The sequence below is a fragment of the Bemisia tabaci genome, chromosome 2, assembly GCF_918797505.1.
Source record: "Bemisia tabaci chromosome 2, PGI_BMITA_v3".
Classification (NCBI taxonomy): Eukaryota; Metazoa; Arthropoda; class Insecta; order Hemiptera; family Aleyrodidae; genus Bemisia; species Bemisia tabaci.
The window spans coordinates 13,115,834-13,135,712 of NC_092794.1; the positions used below are offsets into that span (position 1 = coordinate 13,115,834).

General features: G+C 35.7%; 3 protein-coding genes across 3 annotated transcripts in view; 2 read left to right on the forward strand and 1 right to left on the reverse strand.

The window, feature by feature from the left end:
- Positions 1-38: 38 nt before the first annotated feature.
- On the forward strand, positions 39-1,630 carry Vti1b (Vesicle transport through interaction with t-SNAREs 1b). The gene is made up of 2 exons (XM_019046501.2): positions 39-477; positions 1,284-1,630. The coding sequence occupies exon 2, from the start codon at positions 1,285-1,287 to the stop codon at positions 1,615-1,617; it is 333 nt and encodes a 110-aa protein (XP_018902046.1). The 5' UTR covers positions 39-477; position 1,284; the 3' UTR covers positions 1,618-1,630.
- A 1,281-nt stretch (positions 1,631-2,911) lies between these two features.
- Positions 2,912-17,248, reverse strand: Ddx1 (ATP-dependent RNA helicase Ddx1). The gene is made up of 14 exons (XM_019046363.2): positions 17,094-17,248; positions 15,668-15,719; positions 14,788-14,975; positions 13,451-13,650; positions 12,191-12,433; positions 10,551-10,730; positions 10,041-10,178; positions 9,025-9,264; positions 8,259-8,445; positions 7,389-7,529; positions 6,634-6,804; positions 5,768-5,985; positions 4,395-4,515; positions 2,912-3,676 (listed from the first exon to the last, which is right to left on the reverse strand). Exons 1-14 carry the CDS (start codon positions 17,107-17,109, stop codon positions 3,549-3,551), a joined length of 2,223 nt encoding a protein of 740 aa, XP_018901908.2. The 5' UTR covers positions 17,110-17,248; the 3' UTR covers positions 2,912-3,548.
- A 141-nt stretch (positions 17,249-17,389) lies between these two features.
- Positions 17,390-19,879, forward strand: part of LRP1 (LDL receptor protein 1) — a 107,369-nt gene continuing 104,879 nt past the window's right edge. The window contains exon 1 of the mRNA XM_019046362.2: positions 17,390-17,826. Within this exon, the coding sequence (XP_018901907.2) occupies positions 17,730-17,826 (97 nt within the window). The 5' untranslated portion in view covers positions 17,390-17,729. The remainder of the gene's footprint in view (positions 17,827-19,879) is intronic.

Consider the following 19,879-nt stretch of genomic DNA (forward strand, 5'->3'; position numbering starts at 1 on the left):
GAATCCGTACCCAGGAATACAGGATGCACAGTCTACTTGATTCAACGTCTTGCAATAATAATAATTCTTATCACTATCACTGAAGCTTCTTTTTTGGTTTGATGTTTGGCTAAAAGCATGGAATTGTACACCTCAGATTTCTTCATTTTAGTTCATAGCCACTCGTAACTTTACCAATTTTTTGTCAGCAATTCAGTGTTCTATTATAATCCATTAATTATATGGGTTTCATTTTATGTCAGCCTTCTCCGTGCTCGAAAGAATGTGTGAAATGTAACTCTTGAAAAAATTCATAATAGCACTGTATCAATACGTGTACTCATCATTGCTTGTAATAAACTATATTTCAATGAGGTCTGAACTTTTGGGTGCAAAAAATTTGTGAGATGTGCAAGTCTATATCTGTTTTAATTTAGTATCATCTGCTGCATTTCTACCACTCGTTCATCTTTCATGCTCTCTTCTGTGCTTTGCTAGGTAAGGTTCCGCTTTCTCATTGCTTTTATGTTTTGCAAGGCAAAAGGTTACACTATTCAAGACGAAGGGATAGTGGATGTAATAACATACAAAAAAAAAAACTCAGCTAGCGAGATGAAGTTCTGGCTACATTTTTGTGGGTGCAGCTGTGTAGATACTGGATTACTCTTACCGACCTTAACTGTGGACTCCATTTATGAAATTTATGTCTTCTGCTCTTCCCGCACTGGCCATTTTCACCTTAACTATCATTTCTACCCTTCAGTAGATGAAGTTTCTCCATTTTTTTGTCCTAGGAAAGAAGTGAGAACTTATTGTCGTCAGTACAACCTGTTGCCTCAACTAGCTGACAGTTCTTTCTCCTTGTTTCCGTTACATTTTTAAGTCAGCATCCATAATGCAGCATCATTTGTGTGAAATTTGGCGATAGGGCCACACTTGCAGAGAGTAGAGATTAGCTGTTTGGAAATTTCTAAAACTGCCACCCCTTGTTCTCTTTTGCAATTGTTCCCTGTTACTTAATCCTTATGGATCTCATACCACAATTCTGAGGTATAGAAACCAATTGAAAAATTGAAAAGTATACTAATCAAGTAATAAATATCAAGCCTCCTAATTTTTACAGAAGTCTGTCTATCCTCACTGTAACCTTCATTTTTCAACATATGTGTTAGATTAGATTAGATTTATTCATTCTGAAAAAACATAAATAATTATAGAAACGTTCATCTCCACCCTGAGCCTCCGTACTGTGGAGTCTCTCCGTCCTCTTCATCTCTTTCAGTCGTATTATGATTTTTGTGCAGGATGGAACAAGCACAACGGCAAACTTTGTTGGAGAGCCGCAATGCATTGGAGCGAACCAGTCAAAGTCTTGGTAGATCTCAAAGGACAGCTGTTGAAACCGAAATAATCGGGACTGAGGTATTGGCTGAGCTGGGTTCACAAAGGGAAACATTACTCCGAGCAAGGAACAGAATCACTGATACCAATGAACAATTAACAGAGGCCCATCGCATTTTATATGCCATGCGCAGGCAAATTTTTACTAATAAAATAGTTCTTATTTTTATCATAGTCACTGAAATTCTTGTATTAGGTTTAATGTTGTATGTTAAGTTTATACGAAATAGATTTTAGAACTATTGTTATACTTCTGTTTTTTTTTTTATTTCTTTATTTATTTATTTCTTTATTTTTTTTTTGAGAAACCCAAGCTATCGTGATATTTTTGTGGCCATATTTTGGAATACCTCTCCATATCTTCAGAAATCTTGAATCACAATTCGCCACAACTTCTAAGTAAATTAAAAAATTGTGAAAGAACACTTTGCTACATTGCGATGATAACAAATACCCACCACTCCGACTCTCAATTATCATTTATCTATGGAAACAGTTAAAAATCAAATTGTTTTCTAACAACAGAAAGCGCCCAATTCTCTTAAAGCTTCGTACTTGGGCAGAATTTCGAAAATATTCAGTAAGTCTTGAAGAGCATTTACTTTAAAATCATGAGAGTAATTTTACTCAGCTTAAAGGGGTTCAGAAAGAAATTTTCTTTCGTAATTACAAGAAATTCTTTTGAAAAGGTTCAAAATTTTCCAAAATTTCTGCAATAAGGTTAAATTAAAGCACTCTGACTGATAGTCAATTTTTTTTTAGAATGTTGGGACTATGCAAGAACGACTTTCCCCGTTTATCCCCCAAATGCTAGGAATGTTTAAAAATTTAAGAAAAAATTGGAGCGATTTTCAAGGAGGTAGGAAAATTCTGATGCCTGAATGCCATAAATTAGTCAAGGAGGCATCCAATTAGATGGAAAGTTTACTAAAAAATTCGAGAACTTTCTAGGAAAGAGAGATGAAGATTTGAAAGCCTCCAAAGTGCTATAATAATTTTGAAAAAATTGGAAAGGTTTTGTGCCTTTCAGTAAAGATAGAAACATTCCAAACTTTGCCACAAAAGTTGGAAAACTCCACATCAAAGTCTTTTTAATTAGGAAGATAGAGGCCCAAAAAACTGGAAATTCTGTAGGTTCCAAAAATGTACGTGCATTACAATAGCTGCATTTACAATAGTGCGTTATAATAGCTGCATAACATTTCCTTATTCTTCCAAAAACTAGAAAAATTAAGATGCTTGCCCAAAAATTGTGAAAATTCTGTTAATTTCTAAAAACTGCTTAAAGGAGTCGAAAAAGGATTGGAAAAATTTTATAACGTCGAAAAATAAAGTGCTTTTCCGAATTTGACAAAGAATTCCAAGTTTGCTTTTTTTGCACTCTTCCTTGCACTGAAAGAGCGATAATGTCTTTAAAACTAGAGTCGTGTTAAATGAAAATTAAAGATAAAACTCGTATTTTCCACCCGTGCAGAGGATTTCTTGGAACATGCAAAGTTCCAAATGAATTAGAATGAAAAAAACTACATGATTTTTTTCACGAAGAAAATGCTTTTATTTTCTTTGGATGCTGAAAAAAAAGTCACAGGGTATCAAATTTAACAGAGTTCTTGCTCTGACTGTATGCTACCTCTAAATTCTTTATCTCAGGCCAGGAGATGAAAAGTTCAAGGTGAAGAGTCTTAACTCTACATGCAGATGCGCAGTTCTTTACAGGAAAATCTGTTTCGTACATCCACATGTAAAAATGTTTTCCCATGATTCATATATTAATTGAAATACAGTTTTGCTGATGTTCTGTAGGTCATATTGAGAGGAATGAACACTATTCGATCTCTAGACTCAAGAGAAAATGTTTCCATTACTGTCAGCCGAACACTAAACATAATCAAAGCCTGTGGACAGTGCTTGCCAGGCACTTTCTAGTTACTAAGTTACCCGACAAAAAAACTGGTTTTTTTTGTGTGTGTGTGTGTGCGAGAGAGAGAGAGATATCTTCATTACAGTTCTTACCATTGTTGAAACAGCCAGACAACCTGTGGCGTCCAAAGAAAGGTATACCAGACAATGTGGCAACCAATACATCAAATGAACTAGATGGTAATCACAGGCAAGAAGTGAGTTAAAAGTACGCAAGCAAGGATGAAATTCTTGGGACTCGATTTAAGTTAAATTTTTGCAGTTCTAAGTCGAGAATAGGATCTTTGAAGAAAAGTTAACTGAGCTTTACTCTCTAATGCTGATAGGTCTTTAACAGCTGGTGCCATCTGCTCCACATGATTTTCATAGTTCGAACCTGTTTTACAACAGAAAAAAAGCAAAAATTAAGTACATTTTTAGCATGAAATTTTACTTTTATCTCCTCAACTTGGAGATGGAATTTTATAGAAAATAGGCAGCAGAGAGTTGCTTTGCAAGTCGTCACAAAGTATAGATGCTAACAGCATGACATCACCATAGAGGTTCTCTGTTAAATAGAATTGGATCCAAACAATGACATTGACAGGAAATCTCTCAGTGCTCAATGATAATTTTCAAGTGCTACCAATTGGTTGTTGTACCGATTTGCTTAAAATTAAAAAATAAAGGTTAAGACTTTTTCCGTTTTTGGCAACAATAATAGGTAAAAGTCATCGATGGAAATATTGCTTTTTAATCATGCTACATCCACCTGTGGCTTTTCCTTTTTTCATTTCTGAGCTTCTCTCTTCAAAAAGTGGACAGCAGGGAAAACATGATTTGATACAGAGGGGTTATCCTAATTTTTTATCCAAATTATAAGGCTAGGAGTGAAGTTTGGACTTTCTCAATTGCGAATTTTCAACCACTTTTTTTCAGGCATTGCTTTTCTTTTTGCTGTAGCATAAGTTTGAAACAGACCCATTGTTTCTTTTTGAGCATGTTATCTTTTAATCTAGTTTTATCAAGATTGGTAGCAAGCTCTACATGATATGGCACCTATTGGGCAAGTTTTGATAAGGAAAAGAAAAAGAGAGAAATTGTGAAAAAATTACCTTGATTGGATCGTTTTTGTCCGTAAACAACTTTTCCATCAAACTCATCAACGGGAATATCCAACTCAGGTTCGACTTGCTGAATTGTGACATTCAGATGATCTTCAATCTCAGCTAAGTACTAAAAAAAATTAAATTAAACATTTTAGGAGAGTATTAAAAATTTAAGAATTAAAAAAAAGAAAACCACACGGAAAAAAAAAATTGCTGATTCAACAATTCAATTGCTGAATCAGCAATTCTTTTTTTTTCCGTGCAAACCAGGCTCCTTGTGAGTGATTGCGGTGTGTAAGCCATGATGACTTTTCACTGAGAGTTGTGTACTATAAGATGCAACAGATAGATTATCTAGAATTAAAGAAAAACAAAAAACTACTTTGTAACCTCTATTTTTCTCATTTCCTAACCGAGTACATTCTTATGCCTTCCAATCAGCCAAAAAGTAAGTGCGAATAGAGAGCAAACTGTACGTTTATGCAAGTATGAATGTCCCTTTCTAGGCTGTTATTGGACGTTCATTTCAGATGCAGGGTGGTATCTTGACTATCAGGCTTGACAACAGATGATCCGCTGGTCTCTAACCTCAAAATTATGAACAGAAAAAGTCATCATGCAAAGAACCGAGGACAGGCATGCTCACATTATAAAAATTATTTAGTCACCGTGTAAGTCCTTTGTGAAAACTTGCAAAAATTGTATGACTCAGCCTGGGATTTGACAAAGCAACTGGCAGGCCCTAGGGCAAAACTCACTGTTGCATTTTTAGCTCATAAGATCTATTTGCGATTTGAAGTGCTAAAAATAGTAATATTAGAAGGTAGGAGGAAAATGTTGTCAGTGTATAATTGGCATTTTGACGTAAGTGCATTCAAAACATTAAAAAATCGTCAAATAAAGTGCATGAGACTTTAAACTTGGATTTACTTTTCTACCAAAGTGAGATATTCCTAAAGTCTGTAATTTAGAATTACTTAGGTTAGTATGAAAAATGCATATCCTGTTGAAAAAAATGATTTACAATGGAGACAGAGACACCATTTTTTCAGAGGACTACCTCAGGAGGAGAGAGGAAGGAAACTCAACCATCTAAATATTTAAATGAGATTAAATGCAGTTCAGTATTTGTAAGAGAAAAGTTGATTCTTTAAAACTCAAGATTAATTGTCTAGCAGTTTTGAGAAATTTTCAGGGAAACCTTTCATTTCATGTTCGCAAACGATCTCACTGCTCCTGCTTGTTGGTTTGCTCCTGGTAAGAGCTGGTTCATAAAGCAGTGATGCTCAAAATTTTGCCGTCTTCTTTCAAGAACAATAAAATATCTTACTCAAAAATTCAGATACGTACTAACTTAAAATAAATGTTTTCATACTCACTCTTGGTTCATTATACCATATACAGCATCCTCCTTGATCCGTTAATGCTGTGTTGTAACAATTCCGGCCACGGGAAGAACACCACTCTCCGTGATACCAAACTTTTTCAGGGACAGATGCAACTAAAGAGATGGCCAATCCCATTCTCTCTGCACGACCTACACGTCCGATTCTGTGTACATAGTTAGACTTCTCATCCGGTAATGTGATGTTGATCACTGAAAAAGACAAGACCTTCATGGCAGTGCGCAAAGATAAAGGAAAGTTTTAATGTTATAGATCTGGCTATGTTTAAATTCTAAAAAAAAAAACAACTTTTACCAGTATACATGCTGCACATAGAGAAAACCGAGTAGAATGAAAATAAAAATGAAGAAAGAATTGTTAACTTGTGAAATATTCAAAGGAGAGAGGGAGAGAGAGAAATCCTTGCACCAGTTCTAAAAGTATGCTTCAGTTATTTTAATGAATCAGCGGAATACATGGTCAATAATGGAAGCGCTATTTTTAGTTTGAATGACGAGGAAAAATACAAAGTTGGGAAACTATATCTCTCTTTCATCAATCAAATGATGAAATCGGGAAGAAAAGAAGTACAGAACAATGCCTGAACCGAAACTCCTAAATTGAGGTTGCCATATTTTCATGCCGATCCGGCTAGATGCTTGTAATTTTCAAATGTAGCACCCAATGCCCTGCTTTCATTTTTTGGGAGAAGTCATGTTTATTAGAGAACAACGTTTTGAGCTGACAAATGAATTTTTCTCTAGGCGAAGCCTGCTGGTTAGGTTCTAACCAAATCCCTTCTACTGGATAGATACTCAATAAGTGATTTTTTAGCTGGCAAGAATCGAGAAAAGACTTACTGAATGGGAGACCAGTCACATCAAGACCTCGTGCAGCAACATCAGTACATATAAGAAATTTGGCTTCTCCTCGCTTGAAGGCCTCCAAATTAGCTTTACGTTCATTTGGCTTACGGTCACCATGCAAACAAACACATGAGTAGGTATTCTTACGGTTACTGGGACCTCCTCCTGCAAAAAAAAGAGAAAATTAAATAAAAACACATTAAGGAGAGAGTGATAAAAAGAAGTTACATTGCTTGTATTAACGAGCGATAAGCTTTATCCAAGTTGTAGCCTAAACTCTAGATTTTATAGAATAATTTATATGATGAAATATAGGGTGATTGATTAAACAGTTTGATTTGCTGCGCCAATAAAACTACAAATATTTTGATGATTTCTTGCTGTAGATTGTATTTCTTGAATGTACGGTAATATTTGTTAAAAGATTAAGAGTAAAATTTGAGCAGAGGAAAAATTAAAGTGCTGGGTGCAGAAAAGGAACCTCCTGGTTACGGAGTGTTAGAATCTTGGCTGACACTTCATTCATTATGATCATAGCAAATGTATCAAATTCAAGAAAACTTTTGATAAATATTCCTCATAATTTTCCAATGCTCTGAATGAAAAATTCAGAAAATTTACGTAATAGTTTTCTTCCTACAATATTAATTAGCAGCGGAGATTCGGAAACACCGCAACCGAGAAAAGCTGTTCCTGCAGCCAACACCTTAATTGCGGGGCAATTGTTAGAAAAGGTGCTACCAACAGACCTGCTTGAATGAGATGCTTCTCCAAATTATCACAATCTAATTTAGTACGGCAGAAGATTATTGCTTTGTCCATTTTGTGTTTTTCAATCGCACGAACACAATATTCACCCTTGAGCATTTTTACAGCTTCTGAGAGACACTCTGAAACATTGAGAAAATCACAGAATGTTAAGGATCATTTGGAAAATTATTGTTGAGACATGATTTTCTTGAAGATAATGGAAGTTATGGGGTTGTGATGAGAAGAAAAGAAAAGCAGAGACTTAAATGAGACCTTATGATGAGACAATCCTCCAGTGAAAGTTTACCTCGAGTTCAATGGTCGTTTTGGCAATACAGCGCTGTCAAGTTCACATTTTTAGGTATCATTGAAAAATGCTAATTTGAAGATCCTTGGTTGGAAAAACAACTTTAGTTGATTTCTGGTTCCCGTAGTTCAACTGGTAAACAAGCCATTCTTCATCAAAGTTGATGATTAAAATGAGAGTTCGGAAAAATGAAATTTAAACAGTTAAAATAATTTTTTTTTGAATTGGGATGAAAAAAGCAGTTAGAGTCAAGCGGGTCCTGAGTTTGGTGATGCGTTCAATTTCGATTTTCTTAGTACTGTGTTATATGGGTGATACATAGGGCCATTACATTATACAGACTTAAGCAGTTTATCGACTTATCTCGGTAATGAGTTCTCCATATTACACTGAGGACCCAGGCTGGTGACTTGAATGAAACTGATCAGATTCTACCAAAAAAAGATTCTATTGATGTTATTAAAAATACTTTACCAGTTTCCTTTTTCCACTGATCGACTAAGATTCAAAAAAATTTTCTGATTTTGCTGAATCTGCCGGAACATTCCATAATAATATTTACCTGCATTTGGGTTGTTGGGTCGGATGCTATCCTCTCTGTGCACTCCATCAGTTCTGATAGGGCGTTTGATATTTTGCCATGACTTGTCTTTTTGTGGATCAACCATCACAACAACATGATGCACAGTTTCAGGCACGGCATCCTCTCCTTTCAGATCGACCCATGTTGGGAAATGCATGAGTCGATCCTGGTTACAAGAAATCATTCATTTTATTTTCAGAAAAAAAAAGGAATCAAGAAAAAAAACTAGAGTATAGAGCAGAAATACCAAACGTCTTAACTGTCTTTAGGTTAATTTAGACGAAACTTAAACATGTAACATTCCTAATCATCTTGAACCGAAGTCTGCAGGGTATCTGAACAAGTTATTTTCGATTTTTAATGGGGCGTAAATATATTTACAGTCTTCAAAAACATCAACAACAACCTCAACAAGCCTTCAAATAAGCCCGGTTTAGACACATAACCTCTTGTTGTTTTTGTTCTGCAAGTTATCAAACGAACGCAGGTGAAAAGATACGCAGCAGTCAATTCTTTGTGTGATGTGACAAAATCTGTTGGTGGTATGGTTTTTTATTTGAAATGGGGTTAAATTTTCGACTAATTTGAAAGTTGCTTACCCAATTTGATAACATTTGATGAATTGAAAAAATACGGGTACTTATTCTCATTCTTTGTTCTGACCTCCCATTATTAGGTTTATAAATCTTCAAAAGTAAAGCCACCACCATTGAAACTCATAATCTAAAAGAGAAAAGCAACTTACAGCCATCTTCTTGACTTCAAAGGCATGAAGTGTGGCTGAACAGACTATCATTTGAAGGCGTTTCCCATCAGCGGTCACTTTGGGAATTTGTCGGTGAAGCTTGTCAATAAACTCTGTGTATCCTTGTTTGAGAAGTCCATCAGCTTCATCCAGGACAAAAAATCGACAGTGCGTCAGTGATAAGTGGCCACCACTAATCAGATCTTCTAATCTTCCAGGAGTTGCCACGACAATATCAACCTGAAATAAGTAAAAAAAAAAAATAAAATAAACCTTTATACAGAATTTTCATTTTTAATATCAAAAATGTTTTTAAACTGCAAAATTAGCGCGTAAAAGAAAATGGATTTGTCATTGATTGAAAGTGATTTTTCTGGAGAGAGTTATCCTAGAATGAGGGTAATTTACGAGCATAGCTCAAAAACTTCTTATTTAATGTGTACTGTCACACTTATTGCTAAGGAAAAACACAGCATGAACCCTCAGACATTGTCGAATCCCTTTCAATGGAATACAGATTTCTTGGGAAACTGATGCATTATCTTTCCATTTTTTAAAAAAAAAATTGTTCAAAATTTAATTTAAAGTACCCGAAAATCTCAAATAAAAATTTTTGTTTTCTCAAAAATGAATAATTCAACGAGGGGGCATTCGGCAACATTTGAATGTTCATACAGCATCTTCCCTTGGCATGGCAGCATAATTGGGGAAAATGGTATGATTAAATACATTGAATCAGCTACTGAGCTATTTCGAATTTTTATTGAGATAGTTGATGATAGTCGCTATAAAAAGAGACTGAAGAAGGAAAATGAGAATAATGGGGGGGGGGGGGGGGGGGTTAGAATGATAAAATTAAAAGATATTACAGGACAAAAACAAAGGAAAAGTACTAATTTTTTTCACCTAATGCCATTATAGTAATATCAATATCGAAGTAAGATATTTTTCTGGGTCACTACAATTCTACCTCGGGCATAATACCATTGTAAGAACGCAAAAAAAAAATCACTTACACCTGAGGACAGTTGAGCCATCTGTTCCTTGACACTAACGCCTCCAATGATCAAAAGAGCGTTAATTTTTGGATCTTCTACGTATTTCTTAAATTTTTCTATTTGATTATATGTTTGTTCTGCTAATTCTCTTGATGGCTGCAAAAAGCAAATGAAAAATCAGAGGAAACATTTGAAAATGTTTTTTTAACATGTTAATCAAGTCCTGAATGAAATTTTGATGATGAAAAATATCCTGTAGCGCCCTCTTTTTTATGTTACCTTTTGGTCCATTAAATTCGCCAGGCCAGCCTTAATGGAGGTTCTGAAAATGGAACTAAGTAGCTATTTCTATCCCCTTTGTAAATCATGGACAGAAAGTGAGGATAATATTATTTATGGTTTAAATTCGGAATTTTTTCAAGACCTTCCTATTTCTACACTAAATACACCCATAATGCAATTCTGTTTTGGAGCTCATAACAACAATGATTCACTAAAATGAAATGAATGAAGGGACAAAACTAATACCTCGATGATAATAGCCTGAGGAGCACTGTTAATCTTCTTCAGAATTTTAGGGCCACTAGATCCAGGACTGACTTCAGAATTTCTGACCAATTCTTTTGGAGCTTGGCTGATAGGGGTGAATCCTGGGGGAGGCTTGAATTTGAAAGGCTGCGCACCAAAGTTAAATGACATTTCTGCATTCTGGAGAACGAAAGACACGGTAATATTATTTTCTGGGTTTAAGTAAAAACTGAGATTAGATCGATAAGTTTGCTCAAAGGATTCCCTTCAATGAAATATTGTCTTCATAACAAGAGAGAGAAAACTTGCCCAATTCGTGGGTGAGGAAAAATCGAATAAGTGGCAAATGATTCCAGCCATTTTTATGAAATTCCTCAGCAACCGGACTTTATTTTGTATTTTACATACAGAATTTTTCCTGTTTTTGGGCCCTGCACACAAGTCCATTGTAACATTCCCAAATTTCTGAACAAACTTCATTTTGAACAGGGGAAAAATTAACTCCATTGACCTTGATTCATCTTCAACGTCTTACAGAGATGCATATTGTACAAATTTTAAAGCAAAATGTAGATATTTTCTCCTTCTATCAAATAAAAAAGAAGCTAAAATTCTGAAACGTTTCTACTGGGGCACCTTGTTTTGCAGTTTAGCAATTAAATAATATTGAGATATATACCTGCAAACGCTCTTTATAGTAAATATTATATCCTTACTCCAATCTCTTCATGTCATCTCAACATTATATTTAAAATTACTTAGTGTTATGAATCCTGCACATTTAAGGATAATGTTTATAAAATGTATGACCTATAAGGATGGTTTTATATTTTAAAAATGATATGTAAAGGGTACAATGTTATAAGTGAAGTATTTTAAAGTGATTCTATGCACTGAAAGGGATAAAAGTCTCATTTCTACCCTCATCATTATATGCAGAAAATGAGCCTGTTGCAAACTTTTGCTAGAGCAAAAATAAGAGTTGTTCCTTATAGATAATGTCTCAAAAATCATAATGAGCGCATCAGCAAACTCTGAAATACATTCCTAACTTCACAATCTGCATAGGTAAGAAATTTGCGTTTTTTTAAGCTTCCCGCTTCAAAAAAGATAGTACGGCACAGGTGGACATTTCATTATAGGAGTCGTTCTATTCAATCCCTGCTCAACATGGCCAACGCTTCCGCACGCAAGTTGAGGAGAGCACAAGGTCAATCATGGCAGATATCTATCAACGCAAGAAAAATGTGAATGTAAACATGCCGATTGTTATCAGGTGGTTAGAATCATCATGTCTCACGTGTTTTGGCGGATTGGCGTTGACTTAGTTGAATATTGCGTAGTATCCTTGTGAGCAGGGGTTGAATGGAATGACTCAGTTGAAGAAATGTTCACTTGTGCCATGGTATCGTTTTTGAAGCGGGAAGCTCGAAAAACACAATTTTTTTATGCAAATTGTGAAGTAAAGAGTGCATTTAAGACTTTGCTGATGTGCTCATCGTGATTTTTGAGACATTTTCAAAGGGTCACCACTCTTATTTTTGCTCTGGCAAAAGTTTGCAACAGGCCCATTGCTATTTCAACTCTTAGGCACTCATACATTTTTAATATGAATTAAAAGCGAAGAAAAATCGAGTTACCTTAAGGACCACTGCTGGAAAGAATGTGCGATTGTTAAGCTGAGCCGGGATCTTGAATGCTTCACCAAGGTCGAGTCCATTTTTTCTGAAGCGTATTGTATTACTATCAAGATCTAATTGGGCACCAATTACATCATGCATACCAAATGCTTCACCATAGTCATCAAACTGTTTGTTATTTGATTTTTTACCCGTTCCACCAAACCCAAATCCAAAACGATCTGTACCAAGATCATACGTTGCCTATAGCAAAGAGATTAAAAATGAATCACAAATAGAGAAAAAACAAAAAAATTCAACTGCTAATTCTCAATTTTTATGCCCGAGCACAATTTCTTTACATTGTAGGAAAAGATGACTAAAAAATAAAAAATAAATAAAAAAATCAAAAGGGAAAAAAACAGATATACAAGACCTTTTGAAAATTAGTAAGAATTGAAACTCTTCAAAAAGACCTTTTACCTTAATATGCAATATACCTCATATAAAAAATATTATCATCAATACTGATGGAATACCAACTCCTGTTAATTAAACAAGTTTAATCTTAAAGGGAAAACAAAAGCACCACTAATATGACTACATCGGAGTTCAGCCGCTATTTAGTCACTTTCTGGCCAAGGTGTCATAAACGCTGTTTATGCTTAGACATACTATGTTGCCAGACATCTCGATATTGTTCCATTTTTTTTAATACTTTTGCACATACTTTCATGAAATTTTAGGAATGAATCTACAAGATGAGAGAAATATAGTGTCTAAGTGCAAAGGGTACTTGAAATACTTTGACTGAAAGGTGCTGATGGGCAGCTTGAACAATATGAATTACTCTTTCAAAGGCCACTCTTACATTAGCAGCACAGTGAAAAGTCAAAAATAGATCCATAATAATTTGAATTCTTACTATTAATCCCAATGAGCAACCAAATTTTCAAAAATAGGAAATATGAGATTGTGAACTTAAATCTACAACAATTAAATATTACGCTGTTTTAAACAAGCTTTGTACATAAATTTAGAAAACTTATATTACATTTTGATTCAAAGAGGCTCACTACATTTTTTGACAATCTCAAATTATCACCCCAACAAGCTAATAGATAAACAATAATAGAGATTTCGTCGGGATGCTGAGGTGTGTTTTGCTTGGTGATTCAAAAATTGACTTTTTAAACCCACCTTAACAAACATTTCCCTGTAAGGCATCAAGGTCCCTTATTCTGTGAATCGTCACAGGGAAGAAAAATTGCTTATTATTACCTCTGACGTTGACCAGCCAATTCTGCACAGTCCTTCATCCGTGACAGTTGCCTCATAGTAATACTTTCCCCTTGATGTGACTCCTTTATTGGCCCGACAACCATTCCACTGTTTCTGATCACGTGACTGACACCTCAAGCCATCAGGAGTGATGGCCATGGCAGAACTACGGTCCCAAACATTCAAGAGCCAAAGTGGAGCTGAAAAGTTCAAAATGATGAGTTAGAAATGGACTGCGTTAAACAGAAAGGAACCAAGCCACATCAGCTATTGCCAAAGTTAAGAGAGCAATTTAGTTTTTTCAAGAGAGCGTTTTTGCGGATTCTTTTGAAATTTTTGAGGAATATGCTTCGTACTACGCAGAAAATTCACTGGATTTTGCAGAAAAATCCGCAAAACCGTTGTTGGGTAAAACATTTAATTGCCCAATTAAATTTGGCAATAGCTGATGTGGCTTGGTTCCTTTCTGTTTAACGCGATCCAAATAGTCACGCCCAGCAGAAGGGTGGCCACAGGGAGTTTCACAGGGTATGAGGGAGTGCCAACTCCCAGAGATACTGTGGGAGGATAGGGTACTGTGTGAGCCTATTAGAAGTGTTAGTGTCCATCATTTTGTTTCCCATCTTTTGAGTGTCATCAATTTGATTCCACAGATCAGATCCTTATCAGATTAACTGTGAACCAAATTAGTTAACTATTTTAGATAATAAAAAGGTGGAATTTTCAAATTTATAGTAGAATCTGCAATAGTTAAAAACTTTAATTAATGAAAGGAAGGTTTTTGACTAAGATTTATGAAAGCATCAAACCAGAAAAACTTGAAATATTGTTAAAAATTACTCTCTGACTTGCTATATTTTTGTTTTTGATGCATTTCGGCCATCCGGCCATCTCCAGAATTTGATATACAACTCGGAGTTGATTGGAGAGATTTTAGAGTCGCAAATCAAATCCTGGAGATGGTCGCGCCGCCAAAACGCACCGAAAACAAAAAAATCGCGAGCTGGTGAGTAATTAATCGATAATAAATATTTCATCAAAGGAAGGTTAAATTAGGTGAATTTTTACCAAGATTTGGTTTGGGTTCAATTCAGCGCAAAAACTCAACATTTTCATAGCCTTACAGATTATTGGCGCTTAATCATCTCAGCCCTATTTAGTAAAAAGGTTTATGACCTCTGCATGAAAATGAGACAGAGAGGGCTATTTGATGTTTTTTTAAAATTCTGAGGAATGATCGATTAGCTCTTCAATAAAATGCTGCTCCATTTCAAAATATAAAGGCAAACTGTTGTCCAATGCTCCTTATGCAAAATGGCTAGCTTAAAGTAACGTACATGATTTATCTGATCCTGCAACTTTTACAGCTTTCCCACTTTCCAAATCTTTCAAAGTTTCCCAGACGATCTGAATAATAGGCAAACAAAAGGCTCCAGTCTTGCCGCTTCCCGTCTCAGCTGCCATAAGAACATCTCCTCCGCCGAGAATTAAGGGTATTGCCTCAGCCTGAACATCAGTGGGTAACCTGGGAAAATAAAATCGATAATTAATCCCCATACTTGTAAAATTATAGACTAAGTGTCTATTGTAATTTGGGATTCAAAGAGAATGAGGTAACTTCTACTGATCAGTAAAAACTGTACAGCTGCTAAAGAAATTAAACTTGCCTTTCAAAGGCAGATGAATGAAAAATTAGTTCTACAATTACATTAAAAGTATAGATAGTACAATCTTAGAAGCAAATAACCACTATCTCCACACAAAGAAGACCTGACTGGCTGTAAGCTTTACCGACTTTTATAGCTATTAAGTACTGATTGAAGCACATCAAAGGGAAAAAAAAGATATTTTTCCCAAAATTGAAGCAATTCTATTTTTATCGAAATCTAATAAAAGACGGTAAGGGTGTCTTTGATAAAAGAGGCACTGAAGAGACAGTATTGTGATTTCTAGAAAAACAAAGTATTGAATTACAAAACTCCATATGCATAACATGTGTTAATAGCTTTGCATTCACATGGCAAAATGCTCATCTTTCTAAGCATTGTATAGAACAATGTGTTGTTTTGAAATCTTTCTTTGGCAATAATTTCGTTTTCTTCAATGACATCCGATTGATCAGCTGACACAGATTGTCTTTATTCCATTACTTCACATCATGTACAATCATTAAAAATACTTCGTTTTTGGGAAAAATAACAGTAAAAGTGCGCTTACATCCAATCCATTTCTTCTATGGCTTTCCCGATCTCTGGAATGACACCCAATTCTGTTGATAAACAAGAAAACTAATTAGTAATATAAGTAAAGGTAAAAACAGAGTACTTACATACAAACACAATACATATTGTGTGGCGCTGGAAAGAAAAGATGAAAGGAAATTGGAGGATGATAAAGTGAGATATTGCCATAACATGCTACAACGTTGATGAATTTCTAAGGAAGATCTTGGTATGGTCACCCATCAGCAAACTCAACGTCACCCAAAGTATTTCCTCTGTTGTTCCACAACTGAATCGGTTTCAATTGAACAATGACTTGATTATTAGCATGGGCAAATTTACTTACCTAGCATCAGCTTTCGTCTCACTGCCCACTTTTCAACACAGGCAGATTGAATAACTTGGTCATTAGGGGCTGACAAAAATTTGCTGCCCTTAAGGGCTAGATACACACAGCGATTAATCGCCCCGAGTAAAAGACGATGGAGAGCCTTGATTTCCATCCATTGACGTCGATATATCGAAATCAAGGCTCTCCATTGGCTTTCATCTTTCACTCGCGGGGATTAATCGCCGTGTGTATCTAGCCCTTTAAACAGCCATAAGAATTAACCGGTATTGGGCAAGAGTATTTCAACAGCAGTGGCGACAGGTAGGATGAAAGTTCGGCTGAATTGGAAAAGTATGACAGAGATCTGGGAGGTTTTTCTCAGCCAAGATCCTTCACCAGAAAAATTTTGAAAATCAGATACTTCTACAATGCTATTTACGGTTGTTTTCGTTGTGTATATCGCCTGCCTTTTATCTTCCTAGAGAAAAAAGAAAATCCTCAAAAACTTTGGGGGTGGGAGCACCCCCTCCCCTTCAATGCTCCTCCACTGTTGAACACCATCAAATTAGGAGGGGCTTGAAGGTACATGGATAGCGACATAAAATGAAAATTTTGAAACAAACTAGAGATATAGTCCACACCAAGTATATGCACTTTTAGACTGTGACAGCAGACCTGCCATCTTGATTATTCCATTTACTTTACATGTAATAGTGATGTCGGTCGATCTTCTGCCACAGTTTGGAAGTGCATAAACTTGCTTGACATGACTATAGGTAAGGGCAAAACTCCGTTGATTAGGGGCAAACATCAATGTGGCTTAGACACATCATCTTCTCAGAGACCTGCAATGGTGACATAGTGAAAAAATACGCCTGAACAGCACAAAGTTTACAATAATTTTCAGGCCGATTATTTGCCAAACCCTCTCGAAAATAGGGTGAAATTAGCAATTAATGAAACAAAACTTAGGGAGAAGGTCTAGAAATGGCCCGAGGAGGCCACTTACAGACGCTTCGGAGTTATCAACAGCTTCATAGTAAAATCATGATCATGCGATGGTGTTCCTTCAAATGTATTAAATACTCACCTTCAAACGCTGCCATGATTGATTTGATGACAGAATTAGGGAGCTTGATTAAAAAAGAGAAATAATAAAATGATACTAATGAAGGCGTTGAATGGGGATCCGGCAAAACTTATCACTATCACTTTTTTCAATCGGAACCATGGATAGATTAGAGGAGATTATGATAATGGATAGTGATGCCGGTGCCGGTACCTGAAGATGGAGTTGCTGAATGTAAACAAACATTCTCATTGGTCTGATTTAGCACCGCCATGCTCTTCTTTGCGCTCATTAGTTCTTTCATGTTAATGGAATGGCCACTGACGTATCAGCGAATCAGTCAGTATTGTGACTGCTTTAGTCCATGCATTCATTTCGTAAACAACCATAAATTCGATCCTTTCAGTGTTTCATAATAATAATAATTATTCAGTTTTGTCGTTCGCCGTGTGAAAAAGTGCTCCCTCACCGTAATTTTCGTGTTTTCTAACGTGATTTTCTTTTCAATTCTCTCAGTATGTCTTCACGGAGTCTCTTTTGATGTCTCTTTTTGTCTCTGTGATCGTAAACGACCGCAAATGAAGCACGGCGTGACTTGAGATGACCGATCAGGCAAAGCGCGATTAGATTATAATCCTAACAATCTAGAAGGATATCATGTCCTCCAGTAGTTCTGTACCTAAGTTTCTTTTAATAATATGCATTTACTTCACGTTTAATTTTAAGTGCTGCGATTTCCTATCTCATGTCAAAGGTAAGAGTAGTTTTGTATCTAACTAATTGATTCTCCAGCATTAGATAGCATTCTATTTTTATTGCAGGACAATCAAACTGGTCTCTCAAGGATATTATTCCCTGTAGAAAATGCACAGATCGTGCCTTTGAGCCATAGACAACGTACTCAATCTCTAGAGGCAGCCTTGCTTGAACTGACCGTGCCGTAATTTCTTGAGAGGCTGTTAAAACGCTGTCGGGTTTCTAAACTAACTCACCTTTTGTACCTGGCACCTAATGACAGAAAAAATATGAGTTATCATATCTCGCTAAAACTTTCTGGTCGAAAATTCTGAATGTATTTAACCCGCAGGACCTTGCTCAGTTAAGCGGAGGTGCCAGCATGCGATGAAAGTGGTCCTTAAAATGAACAAGAACAGAGTCCCTCTCCTCCGCTCAAAGCTTCTCTCTCTTACGTAGTATTGGGAGGTAGAGAAATTTCTAATGGTATTCTTTATCACTTGGTTTTGTTGACATATTGCTACATGCTTAAGGTATGAGCTTGGCAATATGGATATCTATGTTAAACATTAAATTCAGTCTTTTTCATTGTCGAGTCCATGCCAAATAAGTTCAAGTTTATTCAGATTCCGACAGAAGATAGGTAGTTTTGATTCTTGAATTTGTCAAACTGTTGGCAGCTGAGCTTTTGCTGCACTCCATAAGTGCGTACTTAAACATGTATCGGCGCAAACTCGCAAGTGAAAGGAATACTATTGCGCTTCTTGCTGCAATGTACAAGTTGTACATCTTATAAATCTCATAGAGAAGTGGAGCTTTGTAAGCCCCCAAAAGAAATTTTCAAATTGACAAGCTTTTTTTTAACGTAAGTGCGCAAAAAGTAGAAGTATTGAGATACCTCCACCTATAACATCTTGATCTGTGTTTTCATTTTATGTTTTATTATTCATCTTTTTAACCCTTGTTTTTTGGAAGAAATGGACAGAGTTCAACAGAAACACACTGGGTTGAATCAAGTTTGAACTAAGAAGTAGAGATTTAAAGTTTTATTCCTCCTTAAGACTCAATGTCAAGGACAGAGTTTCACAACTATTTTCATATTCGAAATAAGTTTTTGGGAGGAAAAAATTTGAGGAAAAACTAATTGAATCCAGATCTACTCCCAACTCATATAATTTTAGTATGCAACTTGGTGTGTCTCCGTCTAACTGGTGCGATTGACTGAATACCTATATCTGATTCTGATGTACTTAAGTACCTATCCCATTTGTCTGTTGTTCATGGCTTGAGAATACGGTCTAAATGAGGAGACACAATGAGCAATTACAAATGAATGTGTAGGGAATGATAGGACATTTTATGTTCTAATCATCACCATTATCATTATAGATTTAGCTGTAGGTGAAGCTCGCGCATCCTATGTTGAGACAAACGTCTGCTGTAAGAGCAGTGAGATTTGAGGGACTTTGAGACCAAGGTGCGAGAATGTAGTTTTTGAAAAAATTTAGTTATTGATGATTTCAAGTAAAATTAGTCTAAATGGACATCCTGCGAAAAATTCGCTCCTGAAAATTATAATTTTTAAGCATCAAAAAGTCAGTTTGAACTTCATTTCTGCCATAAAGATACATGTAATTTCGAAACTTTAAACATCTATTTTTCGAAAAAGCAAAAAGAGCACTTATGCTCCTTGTCCTCCAATAAGCCTCTTGCTTGTACCTACTTTAGTTTCAGTAATCGCGGAATCGATCGAAAATGGGGGGTAACTTCTACAGTTCCAAAAACCTCAATCCTTGAAACTAATTTCTACTTCCTTGCTTCCCTTGCGAGTCGAAGGACGAGTGTCATTGTAAGAAAGAAAAAATTTAAAAAAATTCAAATGTCATCATTATTGCAATTTTTACTGTTTGTTTTTGCAGGATACGTGAAAGCATAGTTGTTAATCCATAAAATGAACTTTCATGAAGGTTATGACAGGCTTTCACAGGACTATAAAAAAATTGACGGACAAAATTACTCACATTAAGATAAAAGTTTCAATAGGAAAATAGAAAAAAAGTGAAAAATTCGAG